General features: G+C 44.6%; 1 protein-coding gene across 7 annotated transcripts in view; it reads right to left on the bottom strand.

Annotated features, from left to right (window-relative positions):
* LOC125453689 (microtubule-associated tumor suppressor candidate 2-like) overlaps nt 1–13203 on the bottom strand; it is a 403189-nt gene that overhangs the window by 247356 nt on the left and 142630 nt on the right. For all 7 annotated transcript variants that reach the window (XM_059646692.1, XM_059646691.1, XM_059646695.1 and 4 more), the window contains one exon: nt 8410–11477. In XM_059646692.1, coding sequence (XP_059502675.1) covers nt 8410–11076 — 2667 coding nt within the window. In that variant the 5' untranslated portion in view covers nt 11077–11477. The remainder of the gene's footprint in view (nt 1–8409; nt 11478–13203) is intronic.

Genomic DNA, 13203 nt, shown 5'->3' with positions numbered 1-13203 from the left:
TGTCACATTTACTCTCATGAGTGCAGTGAAAAGTTTGCAAGTTACCATGTAAGGCACTATCTTAGATACAAGGGTACCTCAGTACAGAATCTTGGTACAAAGCAGAAAAATAAAGAAAACAAAGTTAAGAAGTTAAACATTATAATCCTTTTTACTAAAAAGTAGATAAACAAAGAAACATTGTTAACAGTCCAACACCACAGTCCATAAAGCCTGGCCATGCTGGGCTTGCACTCCTCACATGGGCTTGTTGACCTTCCCTGCTCTGGGCTCAACCCCATTACAAACCCATCTGGATTACAAATATCCTTTTAGGGAAGGCGATGTGCCATCCTCACACAGAAACAAAGAAGATAGGAGCAGGAGGCGGCCATTTGGCCCTTCAAGCCTGCTCACTAGTCTTCACAATCATGGCTGATCATCCAATTTAATAGCCTAATCCTGCTTTCTCCCCATAACCTTTGATCTCATTGACTCCAAGTGCTATATCGTATCACCTCGACTCAACTCAGTAGCATCAACACTAGCATCCTATGATAATTAATTCCACAGGTTCACCACTCTTTGGGTGAAAAAACGTCTCTGCATCTCAGTCCTAAATGGTCTACTTCAAATCCTCATACTGTGACCCCGGGTTCTGGACACACTCACCATTGGGAACATCCTCCCTGCATCTACCCTGTTAGAATTTTATAAACCCCTATGAGATCCCCCCTCATTCATCTGAACTCCAGCGAAAACAATCCCGAACTAGACAATCTCTCCTCATACGTCAGACCCACCATAATCAGAATCAGCCTGGTAAACAGGTCTTGTCTAATGCATGGCAGTGGATTGGCAATGGTGGACATTTAAAGGGTGCAAGGAGGAACAGCAACCAAAATTAACTAAGAGATAACAAAGTGTAGAGCTGGACGAACACAGCAGGTCAAGTAGCAATTTAGGAGGAGAAAAGCTGGCGTTTCGGGCCTAGACCCTTTATCACAAAAGGGGGATGGAGAGAGGGTTCTGAAATAAATAGGGACAGAGGGGGAGGCGGACCTAAGATGGATAGAGGAAAAGATAAGTGGAGAGGAGAGTATGGGTCGGGAGGTAGGGAGTGGATAGGTCAGTCCAGGGAGCAGGATGAGGTTAGTAGGTAGGAAATGGAGGTGCGGCTTGAGGTGGGAGGAGGGGATAGGTGAGAGGCAGAACAGGTTAGGGAGGTGGGGACGAGCTGGGCTGGTTTTGGGAGGCAGTGGGGGAAGGGGAGATTTTGAAGCTGGTGAAATCCACATTGATACCATTGGGCTGCAGGGTTCCCAAGCGGAGTATGAGTTGCTGTTCCTGCAACTTTCGGGTGACATCATTATGGCACTGCCATAATGTCGTCTAAGGAATGGGAGGGGGAGTTGAAATGGTTTGTGACTGGGAGGTGCAGTTGTTTATTGCGAACCGAGCGGCGGTGTTCTACAAAGCGATCCCCAAGCCTCCGCTTGGTTTCCCCAATGGAGAGGCAGCCACACCTGGTACAGCAGATGCAGTATACCACATTGGCGGATGTGCGGGTGAACATCTGTTTGATGTGGAAAGTCATCTTGGGGCCTGGGATGGGGGTGGGGGAGAAGGTATGGGGGCAAGTGTAGCACTTCCTGCGGTTGCAGGGAAACATGCCGGGTGTGGTGGAGTTGGAGGGGTGTGTGGAGCGGATAAAGGAAGTGTCAGATGATGACTTCTGCCATCTACAATCCGACCCCACCACTAAAGACATTTTTACAACCCCACCCTTGTCTGCCTTCTGGAGAGACCACTCTCTCCGCGACTCTTTTCCCAAAAACTCCCTAAATTTTGGTAAATGCAAGGTCTATTGAAAGTGAAGTAGTGCAGGAAATGGTGTTGATGAAATTAATTGGATTAAGGGCCACTAAATCCCAGGACCTGAAAATCCACATCCCAGAATACTTAAGTAAGTGGCCTCAGAAAGTGTCATCCACTTTGACAGCATAATTAGGAAGGCAGATTACTATTTGAATGGCTGTAAACTGATACAAGGAATGTACAATGAGATGTGGGTGTCCTTCTGTACCAGTCACTGCCAGTAAGCACAACGGTGTAGCAGGCAATAATGGTGGCAAACTGGAACTATCGCAATGGATGGGAGGGTAGCTCATGTAAATCAATGATGTAAAAAAGGAGTTGGACAGAAAGTACAGGATTGTAGAGCAATTAGCCTGACATCAGTAGCAAGGAAAACAGTACAATCTGCTGTTATGAAAGATTTAATAGCAGAGCATTGTGAAAACAGTGGCAGGATCAGACAGAGTCAGACACTAAGATAAAATAAAATCCTGCAGATGTTGGAAATCTGAAACTAAAATATAAATTGAAACTCAGCAGGTTTTGTGGCATTTCTGGAGAGTAAGCAAGAGTCAATGTTTTGGGCTGAATGACCATTCCTCAAAATTCAGAGTTCTGAAGAAGGGTCACTGGACCCAAAATATTAACTCTGTTTTCTCTCCATTGACGCTTCAAACGTCTTGAGTGTCTCCGCAATTTCTGTTTTTGTTTCAGATAAAGCCAGCATAGATTTATGAAAGGGGAATCTGCTTGACAAATGTTTGAGAATTTTTAAAGAATCTCGTTTAGTTGATGAAGAGGAACCAGTAGATGTGGCTTATTTATACTTTCAGATGGCTTTTGAGAAGGTCCTAATTAGCACATAAAGGTGAGGTATTTGGAACTGGGGGTAGCGTACTGGTTGGTAGACAGAAAAGGAATAAGCCATCTTTTTCCAAGTGGAAGGCAGTGATTAGTGGTTTCCAGCAAGGATCAGTGTCCCAGCTATTCGCAATATGTATTGATGATTTGGATGAGGGAAATAAACGCAACATCTTCAAGTCTGCAGATGACACAAAGCTGGGTGGAAGGGTGAATTGAGAGAGTGTCTTCAGTGTGATTTGAACAAGTTTAGTGAATGGTAAATGCATGGAGCATGAAGTATAATGTGGAGAAATTTGATGTCATCCACTTTAATAGCATAATTGGGAAGGCAGATTACTATTTGAATGGCTGTAAACTGACACAAGGAATGTACAATGAGATGTGGGTGTCCTTCTGTACCAGTCACTGCCAGTAAGCACAAGGGTGTAGCAGGCAATAAAGGTGGCAAACTGGATGCTGGTCTTCACTGAGAAGATTTAAGTGCAGGGAAAAGGACATCTTTCTGCAATTAATGAGTCAGAAGAGGGAACCAAATATCACCAAGCTTGCAGATAATACAAAGCTGGGCGGGAGGGTGGACTGTGAGGAGGATGCAGAGGTGCTTAAGTGCGATTAGGCCAAGTTGAGTGAGTGGGCATGGCAGATGAAGTATAATGTGGATACATCTGAGGTTATCTACTGTGGTAGCAAAGATGAAAGGCCAATTATTATCTGAATGATGATGGATTGGGCAAGGGGTGAGTGTAACAATCCCAGGTGCCCTTCTACACCAATTGCTGAGAGCAAGCATGTAGGTGAAGGCGGCATCTGATATGTTTAGATTAGATTCCCTACAGTGTGGAAACAGGCCCTTCCGCCCAACAAGTCCACACCGCCTGTTGCAGCATCTCATCCAGACCCATCCCCCTATAACCTACACACCCATGAACACTATGGACAATTTAGCATGGCCAATCCACCTAGCCCTCACATCTTTGGACTGTGGGAGGAAACCGGAGCACCCGGAGGAAACCCACACAGACACGGGGAGAGTTGTGAGAGCATCGAATGCGTTGCCAGCAGCAGTTGTGGAAGCAAGGTCATTGGGGTCATTTAAGAGACTGCTGGACATGCATATGGTCACAGAAATTTGAGGGTGCATACATGAGGATCAATGGTCAGCACAACATCATGGGCTGAAGGGCCTGTTCTGTGCTGTATTGTTCTATGTTCTATGTTCTAATGTGCAAACTCCACACAGACAGTTACCCGAGGCTGGAATCGAACCCGGGTCCCTGGTGCTGTGAGGCTGCAGTGCTAACCACTGAGCTACTGGGCCGCCCGGTAAAAGGGACTCGCCCAGGCTGAGCACTAAAGTGACCCGGAAATAGGCCGCCCCGGGACTCGAACTCAGATGCCAGAGCTCACAAACCCACGTTCTCACCATTCCGCCACGGCAAACACAGCTAGATTTCCTAGTGAGAATATTCAAACACAGGCACAGTAATGTCTTGCTACAATTGTACAGGGCCTTGATGAGACCACACCTGGAGCATCGTTTATAATGTTGGTCCTATTATCAGAGGTAGAATGTCTGGCCAAGGAGCGAGTGCATCAAAGATTTACAAGATTGATTCCTGGGATAGGAGGTCCCACATATGAAGACAGACTAGATCAGTTAATTCTTTCGCCACTGAAGTTTAGGAGAATGGTGGGTGGGGGGGGGGGGGGCAGCGTGGAACTCAGAGAAACCTATAAAATTCTAACAGGACTAGACAGGGTAGATGCAGGAAGAATGTTCCTGATGGCCAGGGAGTCCAGAACCAGGGGTCACAGTTCAAGGATATGGGTACACCATTTAGAACTGAGATAAAGAGAAATGTTTTCACCCAGAGAGTAGTGAACCTATGGAATTCTCTGCCACAGAAAGTGAATGAGGCCAAAACCTTGGCTGTTTTAGAGGGGTTGCATAAAATTCTGAGGGCTAAATGAATCAAAGGGTATGGGGAGAAAACAGGAACGGGATAGTGAGATAGATGATTGGCCATGATCATACTGAATGGTGGAGCAAGCAGGCTGAAGGATTAAATGGTCTATTCCTGCTCCTATTTTCTTTTTTTCTATGAGAGGATATTAGGCTACTTTGGGCATTGGGAAAGAGTAAGTCTGTTTTAGACGGGCTTCTAGGATGGGATAAAGTGAGGTTTGGGTGAGCTGTGTAGCTTATTTCTTACATAGCAATGCATTTACAAATGTGCACTTGTACTTGCAATGAAGCTTCAGCCACACCACCTACATGCTCAATGAGCCATTTATTTTCGGCTCCACTCCCACTACAGGCACTGAGAATGGCTGCTTCTGACTGACAGCAGTCACCTGGGCACAGTTGGGCTTTAAATGCTGTGCTCGTGCCAGAAAGCGAAGTTAAATTGGTGAAGGGGAGATAGTATAGGCAGGGCACCTTTGAGGTGTGCTGTATAGGTAATGAGGCAGGTCTCAGAAAATGGAGTGAGCAATCTCACTAAGCCTTGCGGAGAGAAACCCTTCATGAAACTCACCAAAATTGACATTTAGTTTGTTTCTGGTCAAATTCAGCGCAAGAGGGGAATAAGTACTGAAGTACAGTGCCGAACTTTAACTCTGTGTATTAGGTACAATATAATAAAATACAATATGTCGGATTCATATCATAAAATCAAAAGGGAGGGTAAAATTTCCTATTGGGCATGATGTACAAGTTACACCAAATTTGAGCATGTTATTTGAAGTGAATTTTTTTTTGACAGTTTTCTCTGAAGTTTATTTTAAAATCAGCAACAATAAAAATCTTCCCATGTTGTAGTGCAATGGGGTGGAGTTTTAGAACATATCATATTATTGCTTTCGAAATATTCCTTGATTTAGATCACAAAGGTACGATTCTCCTATTAGAAATCATTTGTTAAATAATCCAGACTGTGCTAAGAGTTGCACCAGAAAATACCTGCCAAGATCATCAGAGATAATGGGAACTGCAGATGCTGGAGAATTCCAAGATAATAAAATATGAGGCTGGATGAACACAGCAGGCCAAGCAGCATCTCAGGAGCACAAAAGCTGACGTTTCGGGCCTAGACCCTTCATCAGAGAGGGGGATGGGGGGAGGGAACTGGAATAAATAGGGAGAGAGGGGGAGGCGGACCGAAGGTGGAGAGTAAAGAAGATAGGTGGAGAGAGTGTAGGTGGGGAGGTAGGGAGGGGATAGGTCAGTCCAGGGAAGACGGACAGGTCAAGGAGGTGGGATGAGGTTAGTAGGTAGCTGGGGGTGCGGCTTGGGGTGGGAGGAAGGGATGGGTGAGAGGAAGAACCGGTTAGGGAGGCAGAGACAGGTTGGACTGGTTTTGGGATGCAGTGGGTGGGGGGGAAGAGCTGGGCTGGTTGTGTGGTGCAGTGGGGGGACCCACTTCCTACAGACTAAGGGGGTGGCCATGGGCACCCGCATGGGCCCCAGCTATGCCTGCCTCTTTGTAGGTTACGTGGAACAGTCCCTCTTCCGCACCTACACAGGCCCCAAACCCCACCTCCTCCTCCGGTACATTGATAACTGTATCGGCGCCGCCTCTTGCTCCCCAGAGGAGCTCGAACAGTTCATCCACTTCAACACCTTCCACCCCAACCTTCAGTTCACCTGGGCCATCTCCAGCACATCCCTCACCTTCCTGGACCTCTCAGTCTCCATCTCAGGCAACCAGCTTGTAACTGATGTCCATTTCAAGCCCACCAACTCCCACAGCTACCTGGAATACACCTCCTCCCACCCACCCTCCTGCAAAAATTCCATCCCCTATTCCCAATTCCTCCGCTTCTGCCGCATCTGCTCCCATGATAAGACATTCCACTCCCGCACATCCCAGATGTCCAAGTTCTTCAAGGACCGCAACTTTCCCCCCACAGTGATCGAGAACGCCCTTGACCGCGTCTCCCGTATTTCCCGCAACACATCCCTCACACCCCGCCCCCGCCACAACCGCCCCAAGAGGATCCCCCTCGTTCTCACACACCACCCTACCAACCTCCGGATACAACGCATTATCCTCCGACACTTCCGCCATTTACAATCCGACCCCACCACCCAAGACATTTTTCCATCCCCTCCCCTGTCAGCTTTCCGGAGAGACCACTCTCTCCGTGACTCCCTTGTTCGCTCCACACTGCCCTCCAACCCCACCACACCCGGCACCTTCCCCTGCAACCGCAGGAAATGCTACACTTGTCCCCACACCTCCTCCCTCACCCCCATCCCAGGCCCCAAGATGACATTCCACATTAAGCAGAGGTTCACCTGCACATCTGCCAATGTGGTATACTGCATCCACTGTACCCGGTGCGGCTTCCTCTACATTGGGGAAACCAAGTGGAGGCTTGGGGACCGCTTTGCAGAACACCTCCGCTCAGTCCGCAACAAACAACTGCACCTCCCAGTCGCAAACCATTTCCACTCCCCCTCCCATTCTCTAGATGACATGTCCATCATGGGCCTCCTGCACTGCCACAATGATGCCACCCGAAGGTTGCAGGAACAGCAACTCATATTCCGCCTGGGAACCCTGTAGCCATATGGTATCAATGTGGACTTCACCAGTTTCAAAATCTCCCCTTCTCCTACTGCATCCCTAAACCAGCCCAGTTCGTCCCCTCCCCCCACTGCACCACACAACCAGCCCAGCTCTTCCCCCCCACCCACTGCATCCCAAAACCAGTCCAACCTGTCTCTGCCTCCCTAACCGGTTCTTCCTCTCACCCATCCCTTCCTCCCACCCCAAGCCGCACCCCCAGCTACCTACTAACCTCATCCCACCTCCTTGACCTGTCCGTCTTCCCTGGACTGACCTATCCCCTCCCTACCTCCCCACCTACACTCTCTCCACCTATCTTCTTTACTCTCCATCTTCGGTCCGCCTCCCCCTCTCTCCCTATTTATTCCAGTTCCCTCCCCCCATCCCCCTCTCTGATGAAGGGTCTAGGCCCGAAACGTCAGCTTTTGTGCTCCTGAGATGCTGCTTGGCCTGCTGTGTTCATCCAGCCTCACATTTTATTGCCAAGATCATCAGTTGGGTCCACAGAGTGATGCATTTGCACGTGCCGGGTGCTACATACGTTGATACTCGGGACCCTGATTCATGTAGGCAAAAAGAATCAGTACATGCTTTGCACCTTTTTCAAACAAAAGGTTGATGGGGACAGCTAGACTCTACTGTATCTCCATGGCAACACCCTGAACAATCAGAATCTACTTGTCTACCTCCAATTTCTTGTGAATTTGATTCTCATTAGTTGTCATTTCTCCCATCATACCTACAAATGTGGTCACTTTTGAATTGATTCCAGTCTAACCAAGCACTCTAGTTTACGATTAATAACTCACTCCCAGCCAAATGACTTTTGATCAATAACTTTGGAAATTCCATGTCAAGCAGTATCTGCAGAGACAGTTCCAAAGCAAATGTTTTGTTCTGAAGCTGTTTCAGATTTCAAAAATTTGCAATATTTTGCTTTTCAATACATTCCCATCTGGGTATCTCATGCAACTGATGCATTTGTGAACAACAGGCCAAATAAGACTTAAAATCCAGTTAACATTTATTGTCCTCCCAAGGTGGTAACCTGAACAAAGAAATGGCAAATTAACCAATTAAAATTTGACTGAGAACACAAACACTCATAATTTAAAATGATCCAGAGCAAGCTTACCTCAGAAGTGCTATCCTGAGTAAACATTTCAGGTGCTTTTTTTGATGCAACATCACTGGAAGAAGGAAATGGTTTTCCCATCATCCTGGGAAATGTCTGTTGAGTCGGAGGTTTGATTCCAGACACCATCAATCCAGTGGTATATATCCTAGTCCTTTGCAACTCTGGTCTGTATCTGTCATGAGCAGACCCAGGAACACTGAGCACAGAGAGAGGTTTATTTTCACACACAGAGGTCTTGTGGTCTTTTGAAATGCAGGGTTTGGAAATTGATTCGGTCCAAGTTGAAAGTTTTGGAGATAGTCCCAGAGCATCATGGATAGCATCAAGTGGCTTTACCTGAAGTGGCTTCCGAATGTATGTTATAATTTTAGGTCTCACGTACTTGGGTTTAGGAATGGGTTTAGCTTCAGTCTTTCCTTCAGGCATGGGCTGGTAATTTGTTTCTACCTCTTCTTTGTCTGTTAGAACAGTCCAAGGATGCTGTAGTACTGGTTTTGGGATTCCACTGTTGCAAACAGCTTTATCAGAAGCTTTAGAGAATGAATTTATCATCTGCATGTCACCTACTGGAGGTTGTAGCGATGATTCTGATAAAATCCCAGCATTAAGCAGGGAGATTTCCTGAAAACCAGAATCTGAGGACTGATTGGCAGCTTTCATATTTACCATCTGCTGAACTTCTGTACAAGTCATAATTTCAGGATTTACAGTCTGAGACACAACTGGGCTCTCAGAGTGCAGAAGCTCTTCAGAAATCCTTCTGACCCGCTTTTCTCCAATTACTATAACATTGCTGTTTATTTCGTTTGTTTTCTTTTGTGAAAAGTTGTCTGTCTTTTTCACAGAACCCTCATCATCATTCTGACCAAGATTAACTCCTTGTCTTGGCAAATGACCCAGGCCTGTATTTACACCGAGCTGAGTTGAATGCTTTGACAGCTCTGATTGTGCACTACTGAGGGTTTCGGAATCGTCCTTTTCTGTCACACTGGAAATGCTTTCCACTTGAACTGCTTTGTGTTCTGCTGAACCACTGCCACTCACAAAAGATTGCCTTGTGTCTTTTTTCCTGCCATCAATGCTTTCAAAGCCTTCATGAAGGCTGACAAATTCTTGTCTAGAAAGGTTATTCATTCCTGTACATGGCAGTATATCACTTTCAATGTCATTATCTGCCTTGTGGGTAGTGCTTGGAGCTGTGGAAGCAGCAGATTTCACGCCAGCCACATTACTAGTAGCACTGGAAAAAGAATTTCCAAGATGTTCAGCAGCTTCTGTAAAATTTTGAATACCACAGAATTCAGTTTGTGACAGACTGACTGTTTTGTTTTTATAACCCTGTCTCACTGCTACTGAAGGTACTGGACTATCACCAGAATAACATTCCAGCTGTTGGACTAAGGGCTGGTCTTCTTCAACATTGGGAATTTTAAGACATTGTTCTTTTGAACTCTCTATTTTGACTGTCTCTTCAGGAAGCATGGTGAGTGACTGCAGGCTAACATCACAAGGATCAATTCCCTCCTTTACTTCGGAAATATTTCTCCTGCTCTGAACTGTTGCTTCAGGCAAAAAACCACCAGGGACCTGCTGGTTAATTATAGAAAACTGATTCTGTGCATCATTCGCCCTACGTTGATCAGATAATACTTTCAGGTTTGTCTGGGTTTCTGGTTTATTTATAGCCACCAATTGTTCATTATCTGAAGCTGTGATAGATACTATATTTTCACAATGTGATGGACTTACATTTACAAGATTCAGTGTACTTGTTACATTTGTTTGAAGTTCTGGGGCTGACTTTCTGTTTTCTGAGATAATTGAATTGTTACGAAATCGAGTTGTTTCAATTGAAGTCAAGTCAGATGGAGAAGCAGCTTTGAATACATCCTCTGATTCCTTTTGTGAATCATGAGTGCTACTATCGACATCCATGTAAAATTCCTGAAAACTCACTGATCCACCACAACAGTCAGTCATTGAGATGTCATCTGGAAAACATCCAATAGCACCCTTTCTGGATGCACTGGTCTCTACTGATCCGTCCTTTTTAATCGCTTTCTCTAATGAACTGGAAGATGAAGAGTCCTCACACGACAATTGAATAGAGTCCACTTTTTCATCGTCGTCTGATACATCTTTCTTTAGCCATTGATGCTCCACAGCAGCTTCAGCAGCTGAAGGATGCCTTTTCAGGGTATACCATTCCTTTTGAATTTGGGAAACACTGATTTTACCTGCGCCAAATTTCTGATCTTCCTTTGCAGGGAACTGCAAGCTGCAAGGTTTTCCTTTGTGCTGAGGATGTTCTGTATTCTCCAATTCAACAGTTTCAGTTTTATCACACTTAAGCAGCTCCGAAAACTCCAGATTTCTGCTTCTGTTTGACTGATTCCTGACCTCAGCTGATTGAGACTCCCTACCTTGGTTCACAGGGTCTTCTGGAGCTTCTTTTGGTATTGTTGTGTTCTGTGTTATATGGAGATGCTCATTCACAATACCAGCTGCTAGGCTATGCCTTTCTTCTGTTAAACATGTCTGCAATACTAATTCATTTGCATTGGCATCTCCATCTGTTCCTACTGGTTGTTGATTGCTATTCTTTACTTTTTTGTTACCTTCTTTGTCTGTGCAGAATGTGCTATTCTGAAATGAAGAAGTCATTCTGTCTTCCTTTCCGGTTTAATATTCTTGATTACTTGTGAACTGATAGTGACCAATAAGTCTCTAATGTGTCCCTGTTTCCCTAAAATGGAAATAATATATGCTTCGCCTTGACAATGTCAACGTGTTAGTAAAAGTACCTCTTGTGAGACAGAATGTACTGATAGAATGTTCTTTCCTCAGCCAATTTGGAGCATTACAAGTGTGTTAGACTCATTCTCACTGTAGATTTTTTCATCATCTATCTTCTTTTTCTTTCACTTTAATTTATTCATTTTGTCATTCCTTAAATACTAATTTCACACTCCTCAACAAACCAATTTATTTATCCTTATCGCTGCACTTTTTCCTGTGAGGTTTTCTCAGATTCTTTCGATATGTGACCCGTTGGTTTGTGAAACCTGTAAAAAGCATATACAGAAACAGACCATCAATCTCTCCATTCAAAGCGTTAGCCAAGTGCACAAACTATTCTTACCCAACAGCTTGCAACAAAATACCGGATGAACCTAGTGGAATTGAACACTGCAGGTACAAACCCAGCTTTAATTTCATGCTCCAACACCCAACCTAAAAGGACAACAGCCAGGAAGACAAGTCTCTAACATAAATCCTAATATAGTAACAGAAACCATCCCTTGGTTATTCGTGGATCACTAACTCACCTCTGATTGTGGCAAGATCAAATAATTTTCAGTTTTGATGCAATATCAGTCGAATTTTATTGTTATTTACCTTGTACTAGAATACAAATTTCACCAGTTTTTTAAAAAATCATTGTTGTTGTGGCATTTGGTCACGTCTTAGTTTCCTTTTCTTTTTAATACAGTACATTTTTGATCTCTAGAAGAGCAGCTGTGCTGACAACAATGTGTGGTAGGTGCCACAGTGGATAAATAATTAAATGCAACTACAATGTTCAAGCTTTTGCACTATAACCCCGAAAATGTCACTACCTCAGATCAAACTAACAATGCTTATTTTAACACTCAAAAATCCATAGTTACCCTCTCCCAAATGAAGGGCAGAACGTGGCCATAGTGTGGATAATGCTGCAGGGTAAAATATCTGCTCATCATTTTGACTTGAGTAAAAATTGTGCCAGTGGTTTTACAAAGAAAATCTGTCAACATTCAGTTTCAATTCTTATTTAAAAAAAAAACCATTTGGCTTCATGCTTTCAATAGGGCAGAAAAACTTTTGCTACAGCGTTTAATGAATCTCAATGTTTCTCAATCTCAACACAGAAAGCTACGACAAAGCTGCAGCAGGTAATCGCGAAGGCTAATGAATGTTGATCCTTATTTCAAGGGGGTTGATATGTTAGAATAGTGAAGTCTTACTGCAACTATACAAGGTGCTGGTGAGACCATATCTGTGGTACTGTGAGCAGTTTTGGTCTCCTTATTTAAGGAGAGATATATTTACACTGGAGGCTCTTCAGAGGAGGTTCAACAGGAAGATGTCTGGTATGGAAGGATTGTCTCATGAGTAAAAGTTAAACAGGTTCGTACTCTACCCACTGGAGTGTAGAAGAATGAGAGGTGATCTCATTGAAACATAACAGGATTTTTAAGGGGCTTGACAGGGTAAATGCTCTGAGGATATTTTGCCTCATGGGAGAGCCTAGGAACAGAGGGCATGGCCTTAGACTAAAGGAGCACCAATTTAAGAATGAGATAAAGAGGAATGTCTTCTCAGAGGGTTGGAAATCTTTGGAATTCCTTGCCACAAGATAAGATTGAGACAGATAGATTCTTGGTTAGTACGGAAATCAACGGTTATGAGGAATAGACAGGAAAGTGAAGGTGAAGAACGTCAGGGCAGCCATGATCCCATTGAATCGTGCAGCAGGATGGATGGGCTGAATGGCCTTCTCCAGTTCCTATTTCTTATGGTATTATCGTTTATTGCTTTGGGAGTGTTGTAATTTCGGAGTGAGCATGAAACAAGCAAGTTTCAGCCCAATTCACATCCTCCAAATTATGGGCGGAGTAAGGGAAAAGACACATCGGTCATTCACCACAAGTCTGTCATGGCAGCAATTTGGGGGAAGTTCTGAAACATTCAGTTACCAAAGATTTCTAATAGAAACATTGGATAAACCCACTGTGTCTATCCATGCTC

The sequence above is a fragment of the Stegostoma tigrinum genome, chromosome 6 (genome assembly GCF_030684315.1).
Source record: "Stegostoma tigrinum isolate sSteTig4 chromosome 6, sSteTig4.hap1, whole genome shotgun sequence".
Lineage (NCBI taxonomy): Eukaryota > Metazoa > Chordata > Chondrichthyes > Orectolobiformes > Stegostomatidae > Stegostoma > Stegostoma tigrinum.
This window is presented reverse-complemented; position numbering and strand designations above follow the sequence as displayed.